Source organism: Anolis sagrei, chromosome 6, assembly GCF_037176765.1.
Source record: "Anolis sagrei isolate rAnoSag1 chromosome 6, rAnoSag1.mat, whole genome shotgun sequence".
Classification (NCBI taxonomy): domain Eukaryota; kingdom Metazoa; phylum Chordata; class Lepidosauria; order Squamata; family Dactyloidae; genus Anolis; species Anolis sagrei.
In genome coordinates this window covers 22,249,427-22,263,393 of record NC_090026.1, presented here as the reverse complement: position 1 = coordinate 22,263,393, position 13,967 = coordinate 22,249,427, and the positions used below count along the sequence as shown (strand labels likewise).

The 13,967-nt window shown below is 40.8% G+C and overlaps 1 protein-coding gene across 2 annotated transcripts in view; it reads left to right on the top strand.

The window, feature by feature from the left end:
• The window catches only part of GYS1 (glycogen synthase 1), a 44,473-nt gene that overhangs the window by 27,089 nt on the left and 3,417 nt on the right, over positions 1-13,967 (top strand). For both annotated transcript variants that reach the window (XM_060780505.2, XM_060780506.2), the window contains exons 9-16: positions 3,113-3,219; positions 4,895-4,954; positions 5,176-5,254; positions 5,936-6,049; positions 7,529-7,655; positions 7,882-7,977; positions 9,071-9,234; positions 13,314-13,394. In XM_060780505.2, the coding sequence (XP_060636488.1) occupies positions 3,113-3,219; positions 4,895-4,954; positions 5,176-5,254; positions 5,936-6,049; positions 7,529-7,655; positions 7,882-7,977; positions 9,071-9,234; positions 13,314-13,394 (828 nt within the window). The remainder of the gene's footprint in view (positions 1-3,112; positions 3,220-4,894; positions 4,955-5,175; positions 5,255-5,935; positions 6,050-7,528; positions 7,656-7,881; positions 7,978-9,070; positions 9,235-13,313; positions 13,395-13,967) is intronic.

Sequence of the window (13,967 nt, the reverse complement as noted above, 5' to 3'; positions counted from 1 at the left end):
GAAGGGATATGCTGATGTCACTGGAGTGTTTACAATTGATTTTATTTGTTGGGGGCACTTCTTTTTGCCTGAAAGACGCCTATCTTTTCTGCTTTGCCTATAGTATCACTTTTTTAGGCACCAAAAGCAGATTAGTTCTAGAGCCTGTCAGTATTTGCTGTCCAAACCTTCCACACACAAATAAAGACCTGGCTTTTCCGACAAGCCTTTGACCATGTTTAGACTCTCCAATAATACATATGAGGACCTTCAGATTCTCTATTAGGACTCTGAGATTGAATACTGATATTTCATCTACAGCAATTGCTGTATTTTATTGTGTATACCACTGCAGGGGGTAGTGTGAATTTATGATGTTGTGTTGATGTTTATTGTTTATGTTTTGTTTTGCACCTGTTGTATTTTGCATGTCATACCTTGAGCGTTCTGTGAGCTGCCCCAAGTCTCTTTGGAAGATGGTGATAGGATATAAATAAAAGTTTATTGGGTTGTTGTAGGTTTTTTCGGGTTAGAAACGTCAGGAAAAAATACCTCCAGAACATGGCCATATAGCACGAAAAAACCTACAACAACCCAGTGATTTGGGCCATGAAAGCCTTCGACAAAAGATTATTATTATTATTATTATTATTATTATTATTATTATATCCAGCTAGTCCTTGCATTGGTCCTAAGCTTAGTAGAGAGGCCAATCAGAAGGAGAGGTGGAAACCTTTAGAACAGAACCAGCTAATCTTACATACTCTATCATAACAATAAATAAACAGCTACACTCAAAAAACAGGGGAATTCCAGACAAGAAACTATCAGGGACAGCTAATTACCTCTCAACAAAAGATTCCCCCAGACTGTAAGAAGCCACCCCTTGAAACTGCTAGGCCATTAAATGCTAATCAAGGTGGCCAATTGAAACATTCACACCTACCTCAAATAGACAAGCGTTCTTTCTCCCACCCTGGACATTCCACAGATATATAAACCCTTTTTTTACTAGTTTCCAACAAACTTCACAACCTCTGAGGGTGCCTGCCATAGATGCAGGAGAAACATCAGGAGAGAATCCTTCTGGAACATGGCCATACAGCCAGAAACACTGACAACAACCCAGAACCAGCTACTGTTAGCCCCTTCCCCTTTCTCATCCGTAGGAGGCATTTTTGGTGCTCTGGGTTGGCATAGTACATGTTCATTGTCTGAGACTTGGTCTCCCTTAGCAGCATTCAGCTGTCTCACCTGCCTTCGTGTAAAAAATACTTGACCGCAGGGCTTTTCCCTTCAAGAGAACAAAGAAAGCCCTGCCGCGTGGATGTTTGGTGCCTTCCCTCCTAGAAAGTGGCTGCCTAGCAACCTTCCTTTTGCTTTGTCAAAGGGATCTGCTCATTTTGCTTCTCTTCTGAGGAAACAAAGAGAACTGCCCGCATATGGTGACCTCCCGCCTCCTGGAAGCCAATTACATCACAGGCTCTTCAATACTGTTGTTAAAAGGAACTGCCCAGGTAGCTCCTTTTTGAGGGTAACCAAAAGGATTTCCATTTTTGGCAAGGATTCCCTTTTTTGCTCTATACCTCAGTTTCTATTGCTCTGAAATGCAGAAAAGAGTTCTTGCGATTGCAGCTCTTGTTTCTTGAAAGAAGCCAACAACTCAAAATCAATATTTTCCTTCAATTCTTCCTCGCATCCTGCTTTTAAGGGAAATAACTGCCAGAGTCCATAAGAGATTGGCAGAAAGTGTTTTCAGCTCACACACGTTCATCTCTTTTCTGGATCCAAACCACTGCCCAGTCTGTAAAGCCACAGTCTCCTGGATCATCCTTGAATGAGAAAAGGATCTCAGAAATGTTTCCATAAAATCTTAAACCACCTTAGGCAGATGTCACCAACTCCCCCCACAGAGGAAAGTTTCTTGCTTTGAAATATGGGCTGTCTGTCTTGGATTGCCCAATAATAATAATAATAATAATAATAATAATAATAATAATACAAACCTTCTCCCTGTGGGGACTTAGAGCAGATTACAGTATATATATAAATAGATACATGCAAACATTCAATGCGACATACACACACAGATAAAGACAAAGGCTTCTCCTTTCATTTCTGGCCATGGAGGTGGTGCTCATTTCTAGCTCTGAGGGAGGTATTTTTCTCCATTCCAGGCTGAGGAGACTGCGTTGTCATATCCTGGTTGTGTGACTGGCATGACTGCTTGGAGCATCTTTATGCCTTTTCTCTCAAAGCAGTACCTATTTATCTACTCACATTTGCATGTTTTCGAACTGCTAAGTTGGCAGGAGCTAGGGCTAACAACGGGAGCTCACCCTGTCCTGCGGATTCTAACTGCCAACCTTCAGATCAACAGTTCAGCAGCACATGGGTTTAATAACCCAATGCGCAACTGCAGCCCCCTTATCTGGAGAGATGGAGTGACCAATCAAATCCAAACTAAGGGTTTTGGTCATTTGTGTGCAGGCAGAGGCAGAGATTAAGAAAAGCAAAGTTTTATTTTCAGTAATAGAAGAGATATATCACACAAGTTCTGAGAGTCATGTGATTTGTAGCTACTTCTCCATGCAGCAGTTGAAAACAAACAAACAGATTAAAGCCATAACTCCTATATAGGCTATCGTGTGATAATAAACATACATTTTAATATGTCCATCTTAAAATAATCCCTAGTAATATCCAAGGATGGTCACCATACTCACCCCATGAGCAAAGTAAAAACTATCAGAAATGTTTTTAAAAAATTGGCAAGTTTTTCGGGGGGGGGGGGGGGGGGACACCCTTTTTTCCAGGCTTGGTTAGTCAATTCAGTTCATGTCACTCCCTTACCACTCTGGCAAGGTCTGTCATGATGTTAACTCTTTCTTGAATTAATGCTGAGCCAAGTATGCACATATGATGCCCACAAACTTGCAAGGATGTTTTACAAGAACAAAATCTGCCTATGTGCATCCCAAGAACTATAAAGGTCGTGCCCTGAATGAAAGGTGGAATCGTAGCATTATTGTGGACTTTCTTGGCAGGTAGTTGTGAGTATAAGGCAGAAATCCTTTGGACAGAAGCAAGAGGAACAGGTCATAGCTGACTCTCAGGCCTTTTCTCTTCATAGGTAAATGGTAGCCAGACAACAGTGGTGGCCTTCTTCATCATGCCAGCCCGGACCAACAACTTCAATGTTGAGACTCTGAAAGGCCAAGCCGTCCGCAAGCAGCTCTGGTGAGTTCTATCACACACCGTGAGACTCCATACTAACTCTTCCCAGAAATGCTAACTCACTATAGAAATACTAGATTCTGAGGAATTGTGGTGCACATAATATCTTCTACTTGAAATTTCACCACATCTTGCTCACTTTATAGCAGATGCTTTAGAACACAACTCAATTAACAGTGGCAATGCTATGTGCAAGGACTGAGAGTTGTAGCCAAGTATTTAGAATATCAGAAGTTCTCCATCACTGTTGTGTAGGAAGTTTTGAAGTCCTTATACTGCTCTACTTCTACGACTTCCATGTTCATTTGTTGTTGTTATGTGTCTTCAAGTACCATATATACTTGAGTATAAGCTGAATTTTTCAGCCCTTTTTTAGGCTGAAAAAGCTCCCTTTGACTTATCCTCGGATCAAAGTTATTTATTATTTTACTCTGTTTTTGTTGTTATTACTACATTCATTATTTTACTTTATTATTATTATAATTATTATAATTATTACATTTACATTATTTTACCCTATTTTATTATCACATTTGATATTTCACTATTATTTTGTTATTTTGTTATTATTGTTATTATTACATTTACATTATTTTACTCTATTATTTTTATTTTGTTACATTTATTATTTTATTCTATTACTAGCCATCCCCTGCCATGCATTGCTGTGGCCCAGTCTGTGTATATGTGTTTTGTGTGTGTATATATATGTGTATATATTTGTGTGTTTGCGTATATATGTGGTTTTGCATATGCGTTGTAATATTTTGTGGGGTTTTTTTTTTTTGCTTTTTAAGTCTCTTCTGCTGTGTTTTTCGATGTCTTTATGAGTGATGGTCACTCATTGGCCTGATAGGTGTATTGTGTCCAAATTTGGTGTCAATTCATCCAGTGGTTTTTGAGTTATGCTAACCCACAAACGAACATTATATTTTTATTTATATAGATTATTCTTGCGATTTTCCTGCTTCTTGGCAGGGGGTTGGGCTGGATGGCCCACGAGGTCTCTTCCAACTCAATGATTCTATGTTATTATTACATTTCCCTTATTTTACTCTATTATTATTATTATTATTATTATTATTATTACATTTATTATTTTACTTTATTATTATTAGAAGGATACGTCATCACATTTACATTGAAGAAGCTTAGAATAATGATTTAATCAGAGTTGGACAGTCTTATTTTAAATTACAGTTTATTCAAATATTCAAAAACATTTAACCTACTGATGCCTCAATTAATGTAATTTTATTGGTATCTATTTTATTTTGAAATTGACCAGTATCTGCTGCATTTCCCACCATTGGCTTGTACTTGAGTCAATATGTTTTCCCAGTTTTTTGTGGTAAAATTGGGTGCCTCAGCTTATATTTGAGTTGGCTTATACTCGAATATATACGAGTAGTTTCTAATTTATGGAGAACCTGTAGCTTTCTGGAACTGAGAGTGTGGTATCAGCCACTGAGTTTTTAATGATGAACAGGGATCCAACATTCATACTACAGAACTACTCTGTCTCTCCCCCAGTTTGCTTGGCCTCCCTAATCTCTCTCATAAGAGGAATTCTATAAATTCTATATTTGCTTTATCAGTCTTAGTTTCTGATTTTTAAGCATTATTTCTATATTAATCTGCATTAATTCTCTCCCCCCTCTCCCCCCACCCCTTCTAGGGATACAGCTAATGCAGTGAAAGAAAAGTTTGGCAAAAAACTCTACGAGTCACTTCTTGTGTAAGTGGCCTCTTGTGAGAAAGCATCAAGAAAATTTGGGTTATTGGAATGCCGGGGCTACAATGGGTATTGCCTTAGGGTTTACCCTACATCGCCTGTGTTTGATTAACCTTAATTCTTGAACAGATATCTAAAAAGCTCTATTTGTGTGAGACTGAAGAAGTCTCACATGCACTCATTATATTCACTCCCATTAAGCTCTGATTACTTTTATATTTCAGAGGGAATCTTCCTGATATGAACAAAATGCTGGATAAGGAGGATTTCACAATGATGAAGAGAGCCATCTTTGCCACCCAGGTATGGGAATGTATGAATAAAAGAAAGTTAAGCTAGAAACCCCTTGAATATAGTGTGGCCAGATGGAGCAGACTAAATTTCTGCATGTCTAAAACATTTCTCAGTGCCTGACTCCTGGATGGCTCAAATTAAAGGAGGTCTGTTAAAACTGAGATATTAGCTTATAATTGTTTGGATGATGTTTCAAAGTTTTCTAAGGGGAAAAAGAATTTAGTTTTCACTGAGATGATATTTTTATTTTCCCGGGGATGTGATTTGTACATACCTTCAAACCCATATGTGTAACTGGCAAGGATAACATTTTTAAAAAAATCTTGGAATGTATTTCACAAATGGGAAGGCTTTGCATGAAGAAAATGCAAAAAAAGAGGTGGCAGAGTGAAATGGAACGAGAGGAACATAGATATTAAGGTTGAGGGGAAGGCATTGGAATTATAACAACAGTGGGGACCACAACTTTTTTGTTTTTCATCATTTTTGGTTTTAAATCATGACTACTCATGGCCTTTATCTGATCTGTGTATTGTATGCTATTGTTCGTTGTGTAAAAGGCATTGAATGTTTGCTTTATATGTGTACTGTAATCCGCTCTGAGTCCCTCCAGGGAGATAAAGCAAAATATAAATAAAGTGTATTATTATTATTATTACTCAGACATGTCTTATTTTCCTTCCTAACCAGCGCCAGTCTTTCCCCCCAATCTGCACCCATAACATGCTGGATGATTCCACCGACCCCATTCTCAACAGCATCCGCCGTATTGGACTTTTTAACAGCAGTGCCGATCGCGTCAAGGTGAGTGCCGGAGGTCTCGTTGCAACATAAAAACTGGGAGAGTACCTAAATATTACTTGAAATCAGGTATTAAAGGATGAGATTGCAATGCAGCTGAGTTTTTCACATTGTTGTCTATTATAATTTTATGTTGGTCATGAAAGTTTATTGGCTTGTGTAGCTCAATGACCAGAAACCTTTTGAAATCTGGGAACCCATTCTTGAACCTAAATATGCATTCTTGCATACCATTCTTCATGGATTTGTTTATTTTTTGGCTAGGAGGGAGTGGTTGTAGTTGTGCTTCCAGTGTAACCCAGTTGTGACTCAGGTTTGAGTCCACAGGGGTGTTAATCCTTCCCTCAGCTATCCAAAGCTTGTGCGCGCACATACATATATATGAAATTACACTTTTAAAATATACCTGTTTCGACTTACATACAAATTCAACTTAAAAGCAAACCTACAGAACCCATCTTGTTCATAACTTGGGGACTGTCTGTACCTGTATTTGCATATGCATAGGTAATGAGAACAGAAAAGTGTAAACCAGAAATTCGTTTCTGCTTCTTGTATACCTTAAACATGTAGCCTGAAGGTAATTTCAAACAGTATTTTTTAATAATTTGGTGCATGAAGCAAAGTGTATGTACAAGGAACCATCCAAAAGTAAAAGTGTCACTTTCTCAGCCATCCATGTGGACAATTTTTGTTTTTGGAGAATTTTTGATTTTTGATTTTGGAATTCCAGATAAGGGATGCTGAATCTGTATAGTGTCAACCCTTCACATTCACTGGGGTTAGGGGTGCAAATTTCTGTAAAAATGGAAAAACAGCTAATGGAAAAACACTATTTTTTACCTGAGAGAAGAATAAATAGTGTTTATTTACAATTTACATCTGACTTACAAATGACTCATAGTTAAGAACGGGGTGAAACAAGAGGAAGTGAGATAAACTTACCCCTAAGAAGCTCATGCAGGGACACGAGAGAAGCCTCCCACAGGATAGTATAACATCTGGGTGTCCCCTAGGCAATGTCCTTGCAGACGGCCAATTCTCTCACACCAGAAGCGACTTGCAGTTTCTCAAATTGCTCCTGAAACGAGAAAAAAAAACCCGAAAGAACCCCCCTCTAGGAATCTCTAGGTCTTTCAGCATGATGTCTGGTGAAAATTTGCACTGGGGACCTAGATATTCACAGAAATAACATATTAATAAAATCTAGGAATGATCAAATCTGAAAAAGTCAAACCTGCAATTTGTGGAGAGTCAACTGTATATCATTGAAGCAAGGATGGAGAACTTGTGCTCTCCCACAGGTGTTATTGAACTTCGTTCCAATCGTCCCTTTATGATTAGCTAATAGCAAGGTATGACGGAAGAGATATTTTAGTAATATCTGCAGATCCAAAGATCCATCACCCAATTTTAAAGGATATTTAAATCTTTAGGGTGACATTATTTTATTACTAGTTACTCTCTCTCTTCTTCTCCCAGGTTATCTTCCATCCAGAATTCCTGTCTTCCACTAGTCCTCTCCTTCCAGTTGATTATGAGGAATTTGTTAGAGGCTGCCACTTAGGGGTGTTCCCTTCTTACTATGAGCCATGGGGCTACACACCAGGTACGATTCCTTTGGGGTAAAGGTGGTAAGCTATACTAAAAATAAATGTAATGGTGCTTTGAGTGGACTTGACTACTGTGTTCCAAAACTACTAATGCAAATTATTAACAGTGCCCCCTCCCCTTTCCTAGCTCAGTTTCCTTTCATTACTCTGAATCTTGGCCATTGCAGGTCCAGGGACCTAACCACCCACATTCTCAAATGATCTCTCTCTTTTGTTTTCTAGCTGAATGCACTGTGATGGGCATCCCCAGTGTTTCCACCAACCTCTCTGGCTTTGGCTGCTTTATGGAGGAACACATAGCAGATCCATCTGCCTATGGTTCGTATTAGGAGCTGGGAATGGGCACTTTTGGGTACACTGAAAGGAGAAGGTGGAGCAGGTATCCATAGATCAAATCCTAACCAAAAAAAGACAAAACACCAAAGTGGGACAGCCTAATGGAGGTTTTCTTTACCTATATATTTAAATGATCACTCACTATTTCTCTAGTTTCCTCACCCCTGGTGACATCTAGGAAGGGAAGATTAAACATCATGAGCATGGGACTTTATTTATTCTCCCTTGAGGAAAGTGCTGAGAGTGCCTTGGACTGCGAGAAGACCCAACCAGTCCATCCTCCAGGAAATAAAGCCTGACTGCTCATTGGAGGGAAGGATACTAGAGACAAAGTTGAAGTACTTTGGCCACATCATGAGGAGACAGGAAAGCCTAGAGAAGACAATTATGCTGGGGAAAGTGGAAGGAAAAAGGAAGAGGGGCCAACCAAGGGCAAGATGGATGGATGGCATCCTTGAAGTGACTGGACTGACCTTGAAGGAGCTGGGGTGGTGACGGCCGACAGGGAGCTCTGGCGTGGGCTGGTCCATGAGTCACGAAGAGTCAGAGATGACTGAACGAATGAACAACAACAACCTACAAGAAGGCTTTTTTAGAGTTCTGTAGCTATAGTTTGCGCTCTGCCTCTCTTTCCAATATACACATACAAAGCTGTTGTCAAAAGCCGTCCATTATCTTTGTGCACAAGCAGTACCTATTGATTTACTCATATTTGCATGTTTTCGAACTGCTCCCCAGATTTGAACCTTTCAGTCAGTAAGTTCAGCAGCTCAGCAGTTAACCCATTGTGCCACCAGGGGGCACTCTGGTAAAGAAGTCTAAATACCATCTTCCCATGATTTGGTGTCACAACACATTAATTCTACTGTGTAGATGCAGCCTTGATGACTATGTTGGCTTTGGAGTGGGTATTCACTTCCAAATCACCTGCCAGCTTCTGGCAGCTCCATAAATTTTACAATTTTCTTTAGGCTAGGAATAATCACAAGTGGTTTGCCATTGCCTTGCTCTGAAATACAGCTTTTTTTAAAAGAGTGGAAATGAGATGTGTCCTTTTAAACTTCTCTCTAATCAGGAATCTACATCCTCGACCGACGTTTTCGGGGCTTGGATGAGTCGTGTACGCAGCTGACCTCTTTTCTGTACAGCTTCTGTCAGCAAACACGGCGGCAGCGCATCATCCAGCGGAACCGCACCGAGCGGCTTTCTGATCTCTTAGACTGGAAATATCTAGGCCGGGTGAGCTGTTTTTACAGATGGGGGCAATGGGGGACTCTTTGTTGACATTTCATCAGCTTCTTCCTTCATGGTGAACTTGAAAAAGTTTCTTTTTTGGACTACAAGTTTCCTAATCAGTGTGACAACTGACCAGTTGTGTTGTCAAAAGCTTTCATGGCCAGAATCACTGGGTTGCTGTGATTTTTCTGGGCTGTATGACCACGTTACAGAAGCATTCTCTCCTGACGTTTTGCCCACATCTACGGCAGGCATCCTCAGAGGTTGTGAGGTCCTTTGGAAACTAGGCAAGTGGGATTTATATATTTGCAGAATGTCCAGGGTGGGAGAAAGAACTCTTGTCTGCTTGAGGCAAGTGTGAATGTTGCAGTTGGCCACCTTTATTGTAATTGTTGTTTGGGCTTGGCCTCAAGTAAGCCGCTCCGAGTCCCCATGGGGAGATGGTGGCAGGGAACAGGGAAATAAAGTTATTATTATTATTATTATTATTATTATTATTATTATTGGGTTGTTGTGGGTTTTTCAGGCTATATGGCCATGTTCTAGAAGCATTCTCTCCTGACGTTTTGCCTGCATCTATGGCAAACATCCTCAGAGGTAGGATGCACTACCTTTGAGGATGCTTGCCATAGATGCAGGCGAAACGTCAGTAGAGAATGCCTCTAGAACATGGCCATATAGCCCGAAAAAAACCCACAACAACCCAGTGATTCCGGCCATGAAAGCCTTCAACAATACACTATTATTATTATTAGTAGTAGTAGTAGTAGTAGTAGTAGTAGTATATTGGATGGCCTAGCAGCTTCAAAACCTGGCAGGTTGCTGCCTCAGAACCTCACAACCTCTGAGGATGCCTGCCATAGATGTGGATGAAACGTCAGGAGAGAATGCTTCTGGAACATGGCCAGAAAAATCACAGCAACCCAGTGATTCTGGCCATGAAAGCTTTTGACAACACAACTGGTCAGTTGTCATATTGATTAGTGGACTTGTAGTCCAAAAAAGAAACTCTTTCAAGTTCACAGCAACCTGACTGACCAGTTGGATGTTGCAATTTGTAATAGAGAACCAGCTTGATGCAAAGGATTACTTTGAAGTAAGATTCTGGGAGGACAGGGTTTAAATCCTTGCTACAACCCTTTGATAGGTCTGCCATAACACAAAAGTAAATTTGAAGGTACATACATAGGAACAATAAAGTATAAAAGAATCTTTTCCAAGTTCTGCTTCAAAATTCTGCACTTTACCCATCTGCCACTAGAGGGAACTAAATGTTGAAGCTTGTTTTGTCACTTCCTTCCTATGAAATATAGCTTACAGGACCTGCTCTTTGTCAGCTGTCTCTCATCCAAGTGGTAACCAGAGCTGGTGCTGCTTAGCTTCTAAAATCACATTGTCAGAAATATTAAAAATTAACTGGGTATTTTTGATTACAAAAATGTGAGTCAAGCACTGAAAGAGATAGTAGGTCGAAGCCTGTTAGAGTTAGTGGGCCAAAGCTAGTGTCGTCCTGAGGAGAATGAGTAGGCCAAAGCCTGTTCAAGTTAGTGGGCCAAAGCTAGTGTCGTCTAGAGGAGAGTGAGTAGGCCGAAGCCTGTTCAGGTTAGTGGGCCAAAGCTAGTGTCCTCCTGAGGAGAGTGAGTAGGCCAAAGACTGCTAGAGTTAGTGGGCCAAAGCTAGTGCCTTGAGGAGAGTGAGTAGGCCGAAGCCTATTAGAGTCAGTGGGCCAAAGCTAGTGTCCTCCTGAGGAGAATGTGTAGGCCAAAGCCTGTTCGAGTTAGGGGGCCAAAGCTAGTGTCGTCCTGAGGAGAGTGAGTAGGCTGAAGCCTGTTAGAGTTAGTAGGCCAAAGCTAGTGTCTTGAGGAGAGTGAGTAAGCCAAAGACTTTTAGAGTTAGTGGGCCAAAGCTAGTGTCGTCCTGAGGAGAGTGAGTAGGCCGAAGCCTTTTAGATTTAGTGGGCCAAAACTAGTGTCCTCCTGAGGAGAGTGAGTAGGCCGAAGCCTGTTAGAGTCAGTGGGCCAAAGCTAGTGTCATTCTGAGGAGAGTGAGTAGGCCGAAGCCTTTTAGATTTAGTGGGCCAAAGCTAGTGTCATCCTAAAGAGAGAAACTAGGCCGAAGCCTGTTAGAGTTAGTGGGCCAAAACTAGTGTCATCCTGAGGAGAGTGAGTAGGCCAAAGCTAGTGTCTTGAGGAGAGTGAGTAAGCCAAAGCCTTTTAGAGTTAGTGGGCCAAAGCTAGTGTCGTCCTGAGGAGAGTGAGTAGGCCAAAGCCTGTTAGAGTTAGTGGGCCAAAGCTAGTGTTGTTCTGAGGAGAGTGAGTAGGCCGAAGCCTTTTAGATTTAGTGGGCCAAAGCTAGTGTCATCCTAAAGAGAGAAACTAGGCCGAAGCCTTTTAGAGTTAGTGGGCCAAAACTAGTGTCCTCCTGAGGAGAGTGAGTAGGCCAAAGCTAGTGTCTTGAGGAGAGTGAGTAGGCCAAAGCCTTTTAGAGTTAGTGGGCCAAAGCTAGTGTCGTCCTGAGAAGAGTGAGTAGGCCAAAGCCTTTTAGAGTTAGTGGGCCAAAGCTAGTGTCGTCCTGAGGAGAGTGAGTAGGCCAAAGACTTTTAGAGTTAGTGGGCCAAAGCTAGCGTCATCTTGAGGAGAGTGAGTAGGCCAAACCCTGTTAGAGTTAGTGGGCCAAAGTTTGTGTCGTCCTGAGGAGGGTGAGTAGAGAAAAAACCTTTTAGAGTTAATGGGCCAAAGCTAGTGTCATTTTGAGGAGAGTGAGTAGGCCGAAGCCTTTTAGAGTTAGTGGGCCAAAGCTAGTGTCCTCCTGAGGGGAGTGAGTAGGCCAAAGCCTGTGTCGTCCTGAGGAGTGTGAGATAAACTTCTGTGTGAGAGAAGCCTCATGTGAGAAAGCTCTAGTATGAAGGCTTTTGTGTCTAAAGCTAATGTGTATTTGTTTATTTGTGTTTTGGAAACTTTGTTGTAAATAATGCAACCATATTATTTTACTACAAAGAAAAGCCTCCTAAGGAAGATATAAAATTGGTCTGGGTATTTTTGTTCTTTTTATTACTTTGAGCTACTGGTGCTGGGCCACACTGCTGCTAATAAGTTACTCTGCTATACATTCATGAGGAGGGTCTTCTGTTAATAAGCCCACTAGTGCCACTTCCCAAAGTGGATTTTAATCCTTTTGCTTATTCTCAGTTCCTCTTCTGTTTCTTGAAGCAGAATAAATGTGAGGCTAGGTTAAGAAAGACAAACTTTTGCTAAGTCACATAATTTGGATAATATCATTTTCCAGACTTCCCTTCTTCTAAAAAGACAAGATGTGTATTGTTCTAAGTGAAGGCAAAGTGAATCAATTGAGAGCCCTTTGGAAAAGGTTACTATAAATGTACATGTACGCTGAATACATGAAGTTTGTAAATAAATCAACTATGTCACTTTAACAAAGACTACCTATTTATGGTCTCTTGAGAGCATGATTTAAAAGCAACATATTTTATGGGAGAGTAGATGTTTTTGGGCAACTGAAATAACACTTCTGAAGATCGACTTTATATGTTGTGCATTGGCATATCTTTGTTCCTAAAAGTTCAGAGAGATGGCCAGGTATGTCAGTGTAACAACGGAGAAGCCTTGTATGGATACTAGTGGATATTTACCACTGAAGAGAAGATTCACTCAAATGAGTATTTAACTCTTCTTGGGAAGATCATACCTTACAAATAGGTTATGATTATTCCAAATAGTATGAATGCCAGTTAATTTCCAAAAGGGTCACATACCTAAAAGGCTATGGAGATTTTTGGTTTCCCAAAAGATTATGATCTCTAAAATGTCATGCCTTTCCATAACTTCATTAATCTTGGAGTGCAGACAGATTTTTATGTTGCTACTGTTTCAATAGAAGAAGTATCCCTGTGACACCATGTTTCTAGATACAGAGAGAACCTTGCTGGGAAGGGGAGGGGTGGTTTATATTTCATAAATTTTAATCTGTCTTTAGTGGAGGGAAAATAAATGGCAGGTGGATACAAGAGAGACTCTCTAATGTTCATTTTTCTCTCCTCTTGCTACTCTCTCTTTCCTTTACAGTATTACATGTACGCAAGACATATGGCACTTGCTAAGGCATTCCCTGACAACTTCACCTATGAGCCACATGAGCCAACAGCGGTGAGTATACACACTGTGATGGAAGAAGGAAATGTAGATCTTTATATGGAAGGACCCCCTTGTCTCAAAGTAGAAGCCACTGAATATTACTTACTTAGGCGATCCCTCATAGGATGATGGCTCCAAGTCTAGTATCTTGGTGGTGGATACGTAGGTCACTGCGGAGCCCTATTCTTGACCCGCATGTTCTTCCACAGTGAGGACATTAGTTTCCAGGTGGAAGGCGGTCCCAGTCAGAGTTGGCTTGATGTGCCTTCCTCTTGGCATTTTTCTCCCTGTTGCCCTCCATTCGTGCCTCTTCGGATTCCACAGCACTGCTGATCACAGCTGACCTCCAGCTAAAGTGCTCAAGGACCAGGGCTTCCCAGTTCTTGGTGTCTATGTCACAGTTTTTAAGGTTTGCTTTAAGCCCATCTTCAAATCTCTTTTCCTACCCACTTACATTACGTTTTCTGTTCTTGAGTTGGGAGTATAGTAGCTGCTTTGGCAGACAGTGATCAGGCATTTGGAAAATGTGGCCAGTCCAGTGGAGTTGATGGCATAGGAGCATCACTTCAGTGCTGGTGGTCTTTG